Source organism: Lonchura striata, chromosome 5 (assembly GCF_050655825.1).
Source record: "Lonchura striata isolate lonStrDom1 chromosome 5, ASM5065582v1, whole genome shotgun sequence".
NCBI classification, from domain to species: Eukaryota; Metazoa; Chordata; class Aves; order Passeriformes; family Estrildidae; genus Lonchura; species Lonchura striata.
This window is the reverse complement of record NC_140707.1, coordinates 45,872,983-45,890,871: the sequence shown is the minus strand read 5'-3', so window position 1 is coordinate 45,890,871 and position 17,889 is coordinate 45,872,983. Positions and strand designations below refer to the sequence as shown.

The 17,889-nt window shown below is 35.6% G+C and overlaps 1 protein-coding gene across 36 annotated transcripts in view; it reads left to right on the top strand.

Annotated features, from left to right (window-relative positions):
* The window catches only part of LOC116183733 (uncharacterized), a 189,577-nt gene extending 173,083 nt beyond the window's left edge, over positions 1 to 16,494 (top strand). For 11 of the 36 annotated variants that reach the window (XR_014955660.1, XR_014955629.1, XR_014955631.1 and 8 more), the window contains 3 exons: positions 879 to 1,050; positions 2,330 to 12,111; positions 12,346 to 16,494. Coding sequence is in view for 2 of the 36 variants with exons in the window: in XM_085580428.1 (XP_085436554.1) it covers positions 8,865 to 8,940; positions 11,137 to 11,276 (216 nt within the window). In the remaining 34 variants the exon portion in view is untranslated. Of the gene's footprint in view, positions 1 to 878; positions 12,112 to 12,345 lie in introns of those variants that run through there. The other 25 variants (XR_014955662.1, XR_014955659.1, XR_014955656.1 and 22 more) reach the window with 17 other exon arrangements.
* The last annotated feature ends 1,395 nt before the right edge of the window (positions 16,495 to 17,889 follow it).

Sequence of the window (17,889 nt, the reverse complement as noted above, 5' to 3'; positions counted from 1 at the left end):
CTAAATTGATGAAAAAATTCCACAATGGACTTATTAAATACATCTAAAACTACATATTATTTCAGGGAAGGCAAATACCAATTCTAATTGCTCTTTATGGTGTTTTCAAACATAGATTAAAGGCAAACAAACATATTTCATGCTAATAAAGCTTCAAAGCAATTTACAGTTCACCTTAAAATGGAAAATATTTAGCTTTTTTAGTTAATATTTTGTGCTTCCATTTTAGAATCATACCTGACTAGAAAGTGCATAGGGGCCTTTACTTGAAATTTAATCTACACGCAATGCAGATTTTTGTATTAGAAATTTATCTATACTTTAAGTGATGCTAGAAAATACTTTGAAAAAATGTTTTCTATTTTAGTTAAAATTCTCTGGGAAACAGGAAAGTTAAATTGAAAGATGTAATACTGCAAACAATCCAAACCCTACTGAAACCTAAGGAATAGTAATAAAAGTTGTTTCTACTGCTTCATCTTCAGAATAAAGTTAGAAAATGATTACAGGGAAAAATAGATTAATAGATAATATTCTAAAGTAAAAAAAGGCCTTAAATCTGATAAGCAGTTTATCTTAATATAAGCACTATTTCATATCATTGTAAAACAGATATTTTGTTGAATTTTGAAAGTAATTTTACAATAGGGTTTTGATGCTAATCAATTCAATGAACAGAGTCCCAGTAAATTTTACTATTGCTCAATAAAATTTGGATTTTATTCTGAGTTCTGAGAACCATTGTGTAGAAGAGACATTCAAGATATGAGTAAGCAGTTTAAACTTGACTATGGTAATGTCAGTAGTCTTTATTTTATCTTAAAAGTTGTTTACCAGAACTGTGACCATATTTCCCAATTTCTGTGCTTAATCTGCAGCAACTTTAAATATAACCAAGGGGTACAGATGAAGTATATTTGTGTACTTGTACAAATGCTGAACAGTGTCCTTTCTGCTGCTATTCACACAAAGGACGTAGATTTTCATTTGCCACTTTGTGTGGCAAAACCTGCTCAATTTAAATATTGACTGGATTCTGTTGTTATTATGGTAAGTCATCATAAATATAAGTTTCCTTTTCTTTGGTACTAATAATTTAGTTTTGGTGGTTAATTTTTAGCTGGATTAGCTTCCTAAAAGAGCTCACTCACTAGTCTCAAAAATGTGAATATTAACAGAGTGGAGAGAGAGAAAGCAAAGAGGCTCAGAGTAATGAAGGATAATTGTATCATAGAGTGTTGGATATAGGTGACATTAAGCTGAGATGGAATTACATGCTTTATTTCCTGTACTTAACAGAACTAATCTCTGATTCCATGTCAACACCCAGCATGTGAGGACAGCTTGCCTTTTGCATAGTGTAGATTATACATGACAATGACTTTTAGATTAGGTGTTCTGTCATACAATTATTTTTCCTCATGTTAGAAAAACAAATATTTACAACAGGAGAAGCAGTTTTTCAGCCCCCTGTGTCTTTTAGCTAAGAAGAAAGGGGCGAGGAAGTTACTTCTTTATTTTCCTTTATTTCTCATGACAGTGTACATTTTTGAGTAAAATTGAATTGGCTTCAGTGAAATACTTCAAGTCTTGGAAAATTGAATACTTCACATCTCATAAATTACCCCTCTGATCTGAAATAATTATATAACTATTTATTAAAAAATAATGAATGTGGTAGGTTCTTGGATATAGGGCCATGTATAGATGATAATAATTCCAAGATCTTGATATAGCCAGATAAAGAGTAATTAAGAAAGTTCCTCTGCTCTTTCTGCTTCTTCATGATTAAAGAAATGATCTGTACATTGATAGAACATTATTCTAATAATTTTTACTTTGGTCAGCCAAAATAGGTAATGAGATTTAAAAATTTCTACTTTCTATCAGAGTGAATGAGTGGTATGTTATCAGTACAACATCACATCATTTTGTAAAGCTATTAATATGAGAAAATTACTTCAGTAGAATAGAGCATGCAAGACCTTGCTTTTCTGTTTCATAGGATCATACAGTACCAAAATATAATGTAAAATTAGATCAGAGCTTTTAAGCAGCAAAAAGCACATTTGTCCATTGACCCTGAGACTAATTCAATTGGTTAGGGCTGGGTGCTAATAACACCAGGGTTGTGCATTCCATCCCAGTACTAACCTTGCACTTAGGAATTGGACTTGATGATCCTTGAGGGTCCTTTGCAACACAGAATATTTTTTGATTCTGTAATTAATTCTGCAATTTCAGGATAAATTAAACTTCCTCAGAATTAACTCAGCTTTATGGTCCTATTTCACAATACTGTGCATATATATATATTTTTTTTTTTTAGATATCAATACAGAGACAACAGTACTGGCACCATTAAGCTTTCATGGAAGGAATACATAAAAGTCCTTTTGTTTATTTTGCTTGACCTTACAACAGATGACCATCTGGATAACTACTGTGCATGGTGCCAAAAACGCTGTTAACCCCTGGAATAAATAAATAAATGTAATTTAAATGAAAATCTTCCAAGAGTGTATAATCATAGGTCTCAGAGTCAAATCTACAAATACAGGTCAAATATTGATTGTCAAGAAGCTTATCTTGCCTAATTGTCTTGTGCTAGGAGGGAGAACACCCCCACTGCTTGATGTTCCTCACTCACTTTATGCTCAGTTTTATCTAACTTTTGCCTGACTGAGGAGGTAGGGTGGATGTTTTCTGTCACTGCTATATTATGGGCAGATGATATAAACAGTAATTCAATCTCTGGTCTCATTTTGCTCATCAAGACAGTTCAATTCTCATGATTTCAGCTGTAATAGCGAGTCCTTGAAACCATTGAAAACCAGGCCATAATCTATCTGAACCTTGTCTGCTTCTCTGAAACAATAAAACAAGTTAAAGTCAATGGTGCTGGTTCAGGGATAAACTGCAGCTTTACAAAACTCCAGTATTGTAGCTGAAGGACTAGATGGAATTTATGATCTCAAAGGTCCTTTCCAATCTAGGTGATTCTGTGATTCTGTGAAGTGCTGTAAAACTGTAAAATGTATTAAAATGCATTTGTCTTGATGTCTTTTGCAATTTTACTTGTACTATCCAGTTTTTCCTATTCATTTTTTTTTCTGGGAATGGAATTAGCAATTACTGTCCTCTTTGAACACTGCTTTTTCCTGCATTTTTTTACAGTTCAGTTGGAAAATGCAGTTTTTCAGCAAAAAACTAGTTGTTCCCTTATATTTAATAGAGTAATCTATAGAAAGTAAAGATGTATGGAACGAATTTGTCTTTATTTTGCTTTCACTGTCTAATAATCATAGAATACCTAGTTGGAAGGAACCTCAAGGTTCCTTTCTTCCAGCCTTTCTCCCTAAAAAGATGGTGTAGACAAGATGGTCCAGCACCCTGTCTGGCTGAATCTTAACAGTGCCCAATTTCAGGGAACTCATCACTCCCTTGGGAGATTATTCCAGTGGCTGATTGTTGTCTTTGTGGAAATTTTCCCTCTTGTGACCAGCCACAATCTCTCTGGGAGTAACTCATGGCTCCCTCTCAGGCCATCAAATGGGTGCCTCAGTGCCCCTTAACAGAGTCACTATTCTGCCCTATCTGTTGTGTGCTACTGCTGCAGCTTCTCCTTGCACACCTTGCTTGAGGGTGTCTACAGCTGCTGAAGCTTCATATCTGTTTTTGGTTGCAATGCTGGAGGGTGCGGACAGAAGCAGAGTCCTACTTCTGTGGGTAGCACATTTCTCTACACTTTCTAATCTAAGAAAAAAACCCAAGACTCAGAAAAAGCCTCCTAAGGCATTAGATATCAGTTGTCATGAAAACTGTTGTCCCTACTTCAGTCTCAGGGAGCCCACAGATTACTTAGTGACAATACAGTGAAGCTTTTGAAAGATATTTGCTTTCACTGAATGGCACTTCTGAATTTTCTTAAAATCTGTTTCCTTTATGAAGTCTTAAGTTGGTCCATACATATTTGATCTTAGTAGTTTTATTGGTTGTATTGCTTGTTGATAAAAGAATAAAGGCTTTAGACTGCAATCAACTAGTCTTTAATCTCCCTTACTCAACTGTTACAATGTGTTCAATATTGATTAAAGCAGTTTTTATTTCATATTCAAATTCTTTCTTCATGTGAAATCTGTTTTGAAAATGAGCAAAGAAACCAAGCTGCTAGAAACAAACCTGAATTTTCCAGCAAAACTATGATTAGAGAAAGATTTTGTGAAAATCTTACTCCCTGAAAAGCAATTTTTTTTTTGCTCACAAGCTTGAAGTTATTCCTGATATTTCTTCTGACAATATCTCAGATTGTTACTTCTGACTATACATCTTATCATTTGGATACTTGTAATGCATAACTGGAGGGTGGTGGTAAAAAACCCCAACAGTTTTAATCAAGGGAGGATTATAATTTTCTGCAACACCTGTTCCAACCAGATGCCTCTGAATGTGGTTCTCTGAGTTCTCACAAATTGCACAATGAAATATTTTTGAAATGAATGGCCAATCCATTGTAGTTTTGCCAGAGTAAGTCCTGAATAACAAAACAGCAAAAATTTTGAAATATATGTTCAGGCTACTGCAGAAAAAAATAAGAGGACAATCTTGATAAAGAAAAATGAAGCAGTCATTTTGGAAGTCTGAAAATTTTTCTTGCTCTAAGACATTAGAGCAGCTATTCTCACCCATGAGGACTCTCTAGAGAAAGGATTTTATTTATAACTGAGTCCTGCTACTACCTGATTTTTTAGTTTTTAATGATTTTTAATTATTTCTTCCTGAAACTTTCTTCCTAGAGGTATGACTCCCATTGTTTTGTATCTTCATAAATAAAGACTCTGTATCTGGAGAGCAGAAACAGCATACCTGGCTAAAATAAGGATGAAAAGCAGCAGATAATGGAGAGAGCAGAGTGCAGGGTAGATTCTTCTAAAATCTTAGATTTGTGTGATAAAATAACCTCATTCTTTTTTTGTGCCCCCTGTTTATTTCCAGACAGAATACTCCCTTTTAAATTATTTTTTCCTCTCATGGGTCCCCAGGTTTCAGTTTTCCTTTGAAAGACACAATAAAATACCACAGTAGATTTAGCATGGCATTCTGAAGTAATTATGAAGTGCTGCAGGAGGATAACTACAGAGATTGGTTATTTGCTTCAGATACTGGAAAGTTCAGACACTTCAATCTAGTGATCTGAAGTCCCAACAAAAGCTCCAGTGTTATTTCTTGATATAGAAAGGATCTAGGAGAATCTTCTTGATCTTGCTGAGAAAAATTTTACCTGACTTTCCTGAACCTCCTCTGTAAAAGCCTGAATGGGCCAGGAAATTTTAAAGGCTCAGTGTGATCCTTTCTGAAGGATCTTTTCCATTCTAATTGCTTGAGTTGAACTAGCAACACAACCAGACAATGGAAAACAGCTCTGAAGGATTCAATCCTTCTGACAAAAACAAAAAACCCTGCCTTAGACCAAATCTTGAAAATAATTTAGAAAAGTGAACTAAAAGCATCAAAAGTGATGAAAAACACAGCAAAACTATGTGTTTCAAACTTTGTTTATAATGACTTATAGATTTCTAGGGACCGCTGTTCTAATTTAATTTGCTACTTTTATTTTGAAACATTTGGAATTAGTGTGTTTAAAAACATAAATATCATTCTGGACACAACAAAAAGTTAAATAGGAATTACCAGATGACAGGATAGAGATTAGTAATGTTTTAGAAATCTCAGAGTAAATATTCTAGCTTCTGGTACTTGCTATGCAGAGATGACACTGTGCAGCCTGAACAAAAGCAAGGATTTTAAAGAGAAAGCTAGATTTAATCTTATGTAAATCTGATGGAGGTAGCACAGGGTGCTAAGTCAAACGACTGCAGGAAATGAACATTGTGGACACCTTTCAATAGATCTTGATGACAAATGTTTTCATTTAACAATACACTTGTAATTTGCCTGGTAGTACTTTTGCCAAATGTAAAGATGTATGAAATTAGTGGGATAATAATACCATCCTCTGAGACTTGTAATGGAAGAAAGATCTCAGGCACTGTCTTGAAATTCTGAGCAGCAGCAAGGCACTTCTCATGCAGGAGTCGCTTAGGCGTAAAGAGAAATTGCAGCAGGGAGGAATGAAATGAAGGCAAACAGACAGCTAGTACCTGATGCTCTGAGCAAATACAGTGTGTAAGCAGGAGCTTGGCTCTGCAGTGGTACAGCTCAGGAGGCAGGGAAAGCATCGCTGAGCTTTCTGTAGGAAGCTGCAGCGCAGTGCTTTGTTACTCTTGTCACAACCTACTCAGGTGAAGTGAGCCGAGGGGAGCAGGTGCAGCAGGGTGATGGGCCAAGCAAGGAGGCTGTGCCTTGAATACATCATGAGGCATTGAGCAGCTGCCTTTGAGAAACAGCCTTTTCAACAGAAACTTTGAAAGCATTTCTTTCAGAGGCTGTACTACACAGCTGCCCTTACTCCCATTTTCTGCAGCACAATCAAGAACACATCGTACTGTTGACAGTAGAAATGCCTAAACACTCTAAAAATTACTAATATATATATATATATATATACATACATATATATATATATATACAGTCACTGTAAGCCCTGTAAATATATATAGTGTAGATTTCATTTATCCCTCTATCATAAGAAGTATTTGTTTTCTCCTCAGTTTTTAAAATTTACCAGAGGAATATTTGGGTGATCAATTATGTCCTAGTTTCCCACAGTTTATGCAGGTTTCTTACTCTACAAAATTAGTAAACCCATAAAACCAGATTGTGAATCTCCTTTCACTGAGAATCAGTTTTTTTTTTTTTTTATTAAGGGTCTGTCTCTGTTCAAGGAAATCCTGCTGGGTATCCTTAAGCCCCACTGACTTCAAACCCAGCATATACTCAAGTGTTTTCTTGAACAGAAGCCAACACTGGCTCTAACATGACATCTAATTGCTCACTAGTATGAAAAAATAGTTCACAATCCATCTGAAGTTTCCAGTGGTGATTATTTGACTTTTTGCACTTCCTACAGCAAGGCTTACAGAGCTTGCAAGATCAAGCCCCTTTAGCTATACCATTCTTCTCAGGTCCCTGCTCCTCACAGAGATCAAGGAAGCCAGCTTTAAAGACTTTGAAAGGTACAGCTGCAGTGAACATATCTCCTGATATGAAGATATGTTTTGTTACCTAATCTCTTATTACTGTGAAAATTGAAAATACAATATACATTTTCTCCAGCCTAGGAAGGTATGATTTTATTGGTTTAATCCCAATGAAAGTGAAATGTTTCATGTGAAGGTAGTAATTTGTGATTTAATAATTTTGACTTAATGGTTAATAATGCATTTTGGTTTGTAGCTCTGCCTTTTATAAATGAGAGACAGATCCTTTTTTTTACAGATGGAACTTATTCTGTATATTGCACAAAGTAAGTTTGGGGAGCAAAATTTTCCCTGTATTTTCTTTTCTTGTCTTATTTTGTAAATTAATATGAGGTTAACAAAGATGCTCACAAATTCCCATTTCTAATTATTCAGTTACTAGAATCATTATCTTCCTGTGAGACTAATGAGCTAACAATGCATTGAATTTTCTTCCATTAGATATTTGTGTTGGTGTTTCTGTAGTTTGAGTAAATTCTATTTGGCATCTGTTCAAAACAGACTTACTCCAAAGTATAAATTATATAGGGCTTTGTTTTGTTTTAAGGACTGTTTTCTTTTTTTCTTGTTGCTGTTAAGTCTGTCTGATTTGTAGAAGATTAATGAAATTTAATAGTTTAGTTTTAATATTCTGCCTTCTTTTATGTTATAGCTTGAGAATGTCTATTCAGTGAAGAATTATGGTATGTTTTCTTTTTCTTTGACCAGAAATAGTTAAATATGTATTTTATGGCACTGTTAGGAATTTGAAAGATCAAGGTGGTGTGTGCAATGAGCCAGGTGAAAATTCAGTTTACCTCCAAAGAAGTATTCACTCCTTAGGCTGAGATTTCTACTTGATAGTATGCAAAACTGTGGTTTTTGAAACATAGTCCAAAACCTTTAGAATAGCTGTGCAACTCTTTGACTGAAAGACTAACAGAGCTAGGATTTCCATTAATCCCCTTCGTATGAATGACAGGTTTTGCACACACTGAAGTGACACAGAAACAGATCAGAAAGTATGAATGGGTAGTGACACCTTCTCTTTATGCTTGGTTTATCTGTTGGCAAGCACAGCCAGGGAGGTGTTTCAAAGAAGGGCTAATGTGACTGAAAATATGTCTTTTTCCAAAACTACTAGTTTGCCAATTAAAATACTTTCTCCTTGCATATATTTATACTTTTTTATACTTTCATTGTCACCACTATAAAGCCTTTGTGTGTTTAGGTATGAATCAATTCCCTTTGATTTCTGTAAGGAAATGATCAAATTAGAGCAGAAAGTACTTTTGAAAATTCCTCATTATTTTGTAACTTGACTTCTTGTGGAAACTATGCAAAGACAAACTCACTTCTATGGATGAGTCTTTTACATTTGAACTTAATGAAGGATTTTCTACATTTTTAGCAGGGTGGTTATAGTGTCAAGGGTAATGGTGTTCTTATTAATTTTTGGTAATATGTGGCCAAGCAGATTAGACAGACCATGTCAGTTTCTTGTCTGAAGAAAAGTTTTCAGATACCCTAGCAAAAAGAAGCACAGATCCCCTGAAAAAAGTTTCAATCAGACCTAGCTCTTTGAATAGGAAATTCACTCAAAGCCAAGTTACTAATGCATGTAAAATGTTTTTTTATTTGTTCTTGAATTGATGAACAGTTTGATTTGCTTTTTCAAGGGGACATATTAGACAAGTATGGTTGTTATAAATATTTTGTCTACAGAACTATAGCAGAATTCATAGCAACACTCAGGACCTACTGAAAGAGCAGAGAAAAAATGATCTTCATAAAAAAACAAGTAAGTACAAATGACAGTATATTTGCAAATATGTCCTTACTGCTTATGAATTCAGAACATATCCAAATTCTGTCTATTTGTTGATTTTATACAATTTTGCATAGGTTCAAAATGGCATTACACTGACTAATTATCTTTAATCAGTACTCTAGCTTTAGTTCTGTCATTTGCTATGTAAATATCATTAATCTTGTCATCAACCTAACACTTTTTTCTTCAGCTACGGAAGGTCACAACTTCAGTTGAAATTGATTCTAATCTTGATTTGGAAGTCTAGTATTTAATATGTATAGAATAGATGTTAGACAAAAAAAGATCTCTAATATTTTTTTTTTTACACACCATTTTGAAATTTAATTTAGGAATTCTAAAACTAATGCTTTTCCCAAATTTCTTGAAAGAAATCCTTCTGAAAAGATGTTTGACTTGATGGTTCATCTCCATGCAAACTACTGTAACAACTATGTTTTCATTTAAATATACAGGGAAGAAGAAAGTAATCCTCCTTATGTCTTTTCCTCTGCCAACAGTAATGACTCGGCATTTCCCACCACCTGGGAAATGGCAAAACAAAATTCTCTCTTCAGTCTGCCTGAAGATGCTTTATTACCAAATGCCCAAGAAACTACTGGGTGAAATCTCACAAATTTTATAAGAAAATGGTGGCAGGAAGAAGATCTGTGTTAGTGCTATTGAGTACAATACATTTCAGCAATCATTGTGTTAATTTCTGGTAGGTCACTTTCCTATCATAGTTGCTTCATTCTACAGAAAAAATAGTTACGGTATTTGAAGAAAGGAAAGATCTAATGAAATTGTTGCTACAGCTTTGCTAAAGTACTAAGTAGATTAAATTACATTGCCATATATAGTATTAAACTGACATTAGATTTAATCTTAGCTAAAAGGCCAAGGAGAATAGGGTGCTTGAAGTGAAACTCCAAATAAAGAAATATATTATTCTCATTTTGATAAAATTAATTTTATTCCTTCTGTCTTTATATAGAAATATGTAACTATGCAACAGTGAGCACAACTGCAGCTAATATTTGTGTGACCTTCAATATTATGGTAATTTATTTAAATGTTCTTTGTTAATTAAACTATTTCACATAAAAGGCAACTAACTTTTACCAATTAATTATATCTTTGAAATTTTGGAGTGATCAATTATCATAATCAACAAACATTACAGAAATAAAATAACAAATGAGTTTGAAATGCCAAGTGGCCTGTTTTCGGCTTGTTTTTTAGTTCTAATTTACAGGAATAACTATTTTTAAAATGAAAACAAATTTATGTGTTGTTCAGTTCTACATAAAATAATAATAGAATCTTCAATAACAAGGAAAGTATTTTCAAAAATCTTACCCACTACAAGTTTCATAAAGTGTGTGCAATACTGTCATGGTTAGGTACTCTCCAGTTTAGCACTCCCACTAAAAAGACCACCTGTCACTCCCATCTCTACTTTCAACAGGAGATACAAAAAGCATGGATCAGGGGTTGAGATAAGGATGATTTACTTGAAATAGCAATGAGATAAGAAAAAGAAGAGTAACAGCAACAATATTAATAACAAGAGCTATAAAACAAATAAAAAAATTAACACATAAAGTAAAATTCCAGACTGTTCCACCCAGAAGGAGCAACCTTCCCTGTGGAAGCCAGAGTCCCTTCCTCCCAGCCCTGCAATGATATAAGGTGTCATAGAATAACACCTGGACCCTGGCCACGCCCATTCACCCACACCCCCTCCTGGCTACCGAAAAAAATTTACCCTGTTGAGGCTGAAATCAGACAGCTACATATCTAATGGTTAGGGGAATGTTCCACCTTTACAGCTGTCAAGAACTCTCTGAGATTACTATTAGGTGACTTGAATGAAGCTTCTTGATGGTTTGCCTCAAACAAGGAAAAAACCCCATGTCCTGGTTTGTAAGATAAGCTTGTATTCTATTTGCCATCTGTTGGAGGTTGGGCAGGTTTGTTATCTTTTCCAAGAACAATGGTTTGCTCTGAAGAGGTAATGGTTTGTTAATGGGCCATTGACTGACTCACTGCAGGCCTGGTAACGTTACACCATCCCATTGTGAGATGCTCCACCCAGAGGGGGAAGCCAAGCACTCTTGTATTGTATAAAGGGGTAGCTTTTGGGGAGACAGAGCAGCTCTCTCTCTTTGCGGGATTTCCCAGAGAAGCAGCTCCTTCGGCGGAATTCCCAGAGGAGCAGCTCCTTCGGTGGGATTCCCAGAGAAGTGGCCCCTTCGCTGGATTCCCAGAGGAAGACCGGCCCAACTGCCACCAGATCTTCAGAGAAAACTATACCCTTCTAAATATCACCACTTCAGCTGCAATTCATCAGCCACTGCAAAAGGACAGCTGTCATTTCAACTGGACTGCTACCAACACCCCGAATCCTCAGGGTGTCAGGTTGTGGACTTTATCACTAGTTCTGTTTGTACCAATTGCATTTGCCTTTTTAAATTGTTATTTAGTTTCTCCTAGTAAAGAATTGTTACTCCCATTCCCATATCTTTGCCTGAGAGACTTTTAATTTAAAAATCCTGGTAATTCGGAGGGAGGGGGTTTACCTTCTCCATTGCACAGGAGGCTTTTGCCCTCCTTCACAGACTCCTGTCTTGTCAAACCAAGACACACCAGAAATATTTGTCTATTCAGTATGTTCAAAAGTGAACAACTGTTGCAAGCTAAAGGTAACAATATATGATCAAAATATGAAAAATATCAGAAAATGCTCTGTTGCCTTAAGACATTCAATGTTTTCAATAGTTAGACAACTTGTTGGATAGTTTTTATTATTTGCATAAGAACATCCCAAATACTTCAAAACAATTTTTGAAGGAATTTAAGAGTCTCAAAATTTTATTGGCAATGGATTTCAACAGCATAAACTTTATTTATTTATTTATTTATTTATTTAGCAGCCACAGGATAAAATACAGTAGCTATTTTTTTCATTGTCTATGCTGTCACTGTCATGGAGCACATTCCAGAACGAGAGAAGAGGGAAATAACAGTCCACTGATGAACAATTACAACATGCCTAGTTAGAAGTCTGCAAATGGGTGCAAAAATCTGGAAAGTCTGGTTAATCTTATGCAAAACCTAACCATGAGGTGCCCAACCATGTGCTCTAGATAGCACGAGGTAGGAAAATAGATTTTCATTTCCTAGGAAAAACTGTGACAGTTCTTCCCTTCCCTTCCCTTCCCTTCCCTTCCCTTCCCTTCCCTTCCCTTCCCTTCCCTTCCCTTCCCTTCCCTTCCCTTCCCTTCCCTTCCCACTTTACTTGCACTTCTTTTTTTGCACTTCTTATCTTCACAAAATAGAGCTCAAAATTTAATGCATAACAGATTCTCTAATTTTTTTTTCCCTCTACAGTGCCATCCATCGTCATATTTCTGACTACTTTACAGGTTGAACAGACAAGGTCAACAGGATCCCTCTGAGGAATTAAGTTTTCTTAGTGAGAATGTTTGGGAGATCTTGTATTTGTACTTGGAAACTGTAGATGTTGGAAGATTGCAAAGGCAATACCAAGAGTGGTGATGTGTAATGTGTAATGTTATGTGTTTGAGTTTCTTTTCAAGTATGTGTGGAGGGACACATTTAAAGAAAAATAAGTATAAAATTTACTCAGTATTTTAAGTGTGTTTTTATGGATATTTTTCTTTTTGAAAAGCTGTAATGTTAAATTTTTGACTAAGAATAGAACAGCCATCTAGGTCCCACTCTGGATGAAGAATATGACATTTTGTGTTTATAGTTTGATGATGACAAGGAAGCAGAGCTGACATGACCATGGCTGATGAAATAAAATGCATTATTCAAACACCTCCAAAATTTGAAAAACTTTTAAATGGCAAGAATTTTAGAATCAAAAGGAGGTATGCAGAGTGCACAGTGAGTATGACATTGCAGCTACTTTATGATCAAGAGGTTCTAGCTAGTAGCCATTGTAGGCTAATCCTTACATTAATTAAAAAAGAAGTAAAATCTTGCCAAATAAGCAAAACCACGAAAGAGAGCTGCCTAACACTTAGCTCACTTCTTGAAATTAAATATTGTGGCTCAAGATCCCTTTTTTTAAACACAGATTTTTGTGGGTGATCAATGAAGGCTGAGTGCTTTGATCATGTCCTCTTTACTGTGCCCACTCTTCATGTCAGAGATGAAGGGCAGGGAATTGTTATGCTTTGGCAGTTCTGTGCCACCCCAAGTTGCTCCTATTCAGGGAAATGCCCTGACTGGATGTTTAAGCTGACTTCTACCCTCATTTACATCAACACAAAAAATACCAGAGATTCTGGTGTCAGTCTCTTTTTCTCCTTTAAATGGAAAATCAAACAGCATGACTGAACTTGGAAGACTGAGCAAGCAGCTTCATCTGAATAAAGAAGGACAAAAAGGGAAGAGAAAGTAGTTGATGCAAAAGCATGTTTTTGTATTTGTGCTTTGCACTTTGACTCCAGTGGAACCAGATATCCTTCTGAGCCTGACCTGGGAAAAATAGTCCCTATGTCATGTGTCCTATAAAAGGCTCAGCAAAGCCTTCCATTGCTCTGAAAGTGTAGCATTTTAAATAAATTGCTTTTCAATTGAAAGGAGGGCTAAGGCATTCAGACACTTCTCTGGTTCTTAAATATTCTTTGTGGGCAGTTATTTTTATATAAATATATTTAGTAGCTAACACATATTAATGTTTTTTTTAAATGTAAGGGTATGTGATTTTATATGTTCATTGTTATATTATTTTATTGTTTTATTTATATACATGATTTTATGTATCTTTCTATGTATCTACATTTGTATTTATTTCTTCCTTTACATAAAAACAATAAAGAAACCACTCTAATTGGATTGTAGTCAGAAGTTACAATGTTCAAATACTAATGAAGAGGTTATTTCTTGCCCTGCCCCTGCAGACATTTCATCTTTTAAAGATGAAAACACATATCTTTCCAGATCATCCAAAAAAGATTAACTGAGTGAATGAGAAAATATCTGAAAGAAAAGGCATATTAAAAAAGCTGATTTTTGCTGGTTTGATTTTATTTTTATCTTTAAATAAAAATATCTGCATGATACATTTTTTTGTTCTTTTTATCTGCCGACTGAAAGTGACAGAAAACTTTCCAAGTTATTAGAAAATATTTATTTTTTGAACTGAATAAATGTACATTTTTTATTTTCAGGAGGTTATTACTGGTCTGATGATACCTGGTATATTTGGAAGACTGGTGTAAAATGTAACCCCTGCACAGCCATTCATCTGTCCTCTCTAAGGTGACCAACATGACGACTGGACCGTGCTGTTGCAGAAGGGCTGGGTTCCTCAGCTACCTGCTTCCCTCTTCTCAATGAGCCATTTCACAACTGCTCAAAAGGAGTAGAGGACATGCCAGCTTTCATTTTCAGGGCCAGTTTACTCAATCTGACCTTCAATACCCAACATATATTAGAAAAATTCAAAGTCTGGTGCAGTGGCTACCTGCCACGGCCATGAGTGGATGAAATTTGCCGGCTAGCACTCCTCGTATAGGGCCGAGTGGCCACCACGAGAGTGGGCACTCCAGGGGAATGGCCTCTTCCACCCTGGTAGTGCTGAGTGCTGCGGCGTGGGTTACTCAGCTCTGATAGCCAAACACAGTATTTTTGAGTGGGTTATAGCTACTTAAATATGGAGTGGGCAGTCAGGGGTGTAAACCTGCCTCGTCCAATGGGACTAAACCAAAAGGGGAGTACACAGATCATAATAACCAATAATAGCATGGCAGGGGTGGGCACAATCTCAAAGAACAAATAGACAAGCCAAACTGGGGTGATGGACACAGAAACTTCTCGAATAAACTGGGGGTGGTTACAGGATTGAAAGCTGGGGGGTGTTAGCAAACTCTGAGTGGCAGAACCAAACAAGGAAAGAGCAGGGATTGAGGAGATTGACAGATAACTGGGGAGCCACGTGGTGGGAATTTTTGGGGTAAACAACTTGAGCTAAACCAACTGTGAGGGAAAGAAATGGGGGAGTGCAAGGAGCATACCATTCTAACCTAACTAACATTAATAAAATAACTAACTCAATCAAACCCTTATGAATATAAAAACACACCACAACAGTCTGGGCTTTCACCAGTACTGCTGATGTTATCATGCAGAACTCATGCTGTCAGCTCTTTAGCTCATGCCTTTTCTGAAGCTGCTCCTCTTTCTCCTTTAAAAGGTTTCTTCTGTAAATGGGAGGAAAAAGACAAATTGCCCTTGGAATGGTGGAAAAAATAAGGTCTGGCTTCCTTGAAGACTTTTTCAGGATGCCAAGTCTATGTTTGAAAATGATGCATTGTAAGAGTTGTTTCATGATAGGATGAGAGCATCCCAACAAGATGTGGTTGTCATAGCTCAGCTTTGTGCAGCTATTGGAAATAAGTTTGGAAATAAAGAACCAGTCAAGATTTTCTCAACTCCTCCAACAAAATTGCTAAAAGCAGACTACATTTCAGCCAAAGGGAAACAAAAACAAATTAAAGAAGGACAGAGAGGGAAACCGAGTAGATACTAAAGAACTACTTCTATACACCTTCTTCTATGGGCTGGATCTTTTTTCCCCTGTCTAGTTTTATAAACTGAGTGGATCTGTATAATCAGGTCAAGTACCTTAAAGCTTTTACCTTAAGCTTTTACAATCCTTTGCACACTCTAGAAGTGAGTGTAACAAGGTCTACTCAGGTATAGATTATATTTTCTTCATCTCCTCAGTTCTTTTGATACTCTTATCAAATGCTGACAGCTCTGTGTTTTCTCTATTCTAATCAAATCTACAAAATTTACATTTAGTCATAACACTTGTATTTTACTCTAAGGCTAAAGCTAAGCCTAGAGGTTTCAATAATGAAGATAAATGGAGAACATCTGAACTTGAATGAACTATTGACCAGGCTGGCCAATCATGAGCACAAAGGAAAAAAGTAAGAATGAGAAGGAAATCTCTTAGCATAAAGTCATCTCACAATATTATTATCTTTTCAACCTACTACAAAACTAACAAAGTAATTAAAAATCAGTGGAATTGTGATTAATAGTCATAATTTTTCTACTGGTGTGCTGTAGAAGATGAATTTGAACCTGCAAGACCAATGATCACAGTTTCAAATGTAGCATGAACAAGGATATGCACCAATGCAACAGCATCTTTGTTTTTATGAGCCATATCCTTGTGACTTTCCCATGTGGAAAAAGGTACACAGATGCTAAAATTGTAGAAGCTGTCAAGAGCCTGTACAGTCCTGTAGCCACCACAGGACTGTAACAGACATCCACAATGTGAGGTCCAAAATAGATACCAAATGCCAAGCTTAATAATTGTTATTTTTCTTGAAACAGTGTTTTTGGATGTTATGTTACTGGTGACTAGTTGTAAAATTTTTATGGACAAGAGAAAGTTGTCTTCTCATGTTTTCAAACTATTTTGATTGTTGACTAATAACCATATAAATTTGATGCATTAAAGTGCAACTAATAAAATAATAAAAGAAATGCTTTGTTTGTTGCTTATCTTTAGCTTATGAAAAGATATAATTGTAGGCACACATTGTTTACCTTCCAGGCATTTGGAAAGCAAGTGAATAATGAGAGGATGTTAGAGAAATGCTACGCTGCTTTATGACAGCCTTTATGAGGACAGGCAGATGTGATGGACAGATGGGTGGACTAACAGAACTAAATGCGTTATTAGCTGCTCAGACATTTGTTGAATGTCAGCCAAAACTACTGAATCATAGTAATTGACCATTGTTAAACATATCCTGTGGGGAGAACAACTACATGCATTACAAAAATGCGTAACATTCTGCTTAAGGTACAGAGACAGGAAAATGAATGTGCCAGCTCATATAAACCACATCATAAAGAGTTGAAAAAGTTTGCTTTTAAAATATCTGTGTGTTTCCATTAATCTGCCTACTTAATATAATGCTGTTTTAAAAGCATTTATATACTGAGTTCCTCCTTCTACAAATCAAGAAAAACATTTAAAATATCTGGAATTTTTTATTATGCCCTTCAATCAAATAGTTAAAAACTTTTGAAATACGGCTCTTATCATTGGTTAAGGCTCTAAAATTTATTTTTATTTCTCACTGAAATGCAGACACCACAAATGGAATACTGTATATGTCTAACAGTATTCAGTACAGGGCTGTTCCTTGTAAAGTGTTAAATCTTACTGATTTGTCCTCTGGTATCTGCTGATGGATGAATTAAATTACTAACTATATTTACAGAATAAATAAAAATATATTTTTGTCCTGACCTCCTTAAAATTAAACTGCACCTCACTAATATGCAGAGACTAATTGGAAAAGGACTGTAGCACCTCTGAAGGAGGTCATAGTGTGAATCATAGCACAACAGTGAGTAATACTCGGGAAGAAAAAAATGATCTGCCTTCTAACATGACAAGAATGATTTGCAGATAATAATAGAGGGAGTAAAGGCCAGTCTTTTCAGTTACCCTTGGCTTCACCTAGGACAAAATAAAAAATCACTTCAGTTGCTGTGAGCTACTTGCCTATTTCCCAATCATTATTGCTTAGTTATAACTTAGTGATAAAATCTGTCATTACTGACTTTATTGACATTAAAGTTGATTTATTTGCATGCCTGGTGAATAAGAACTGCATTATGCTGGCTTTCAGATTGCTTGCGTACTCAAGATAGTAAGTGCATCACTGACTTAATTGTCTTTTGCTGGTTCACTTGCTCTCTAATCTCAATTTGAAAATAATATTGGGTCAAATTCAACCTTGGCATAAGTCCACTGACTTCAGTGGTAGTTCTCTAGAGAAGAATTTGATCCAGAAGAATCTGAACTGTCTATATTATAAAGCTTTTATTTCCTGCTATTGTATAATGTGTTAGTCAGAAAACAAG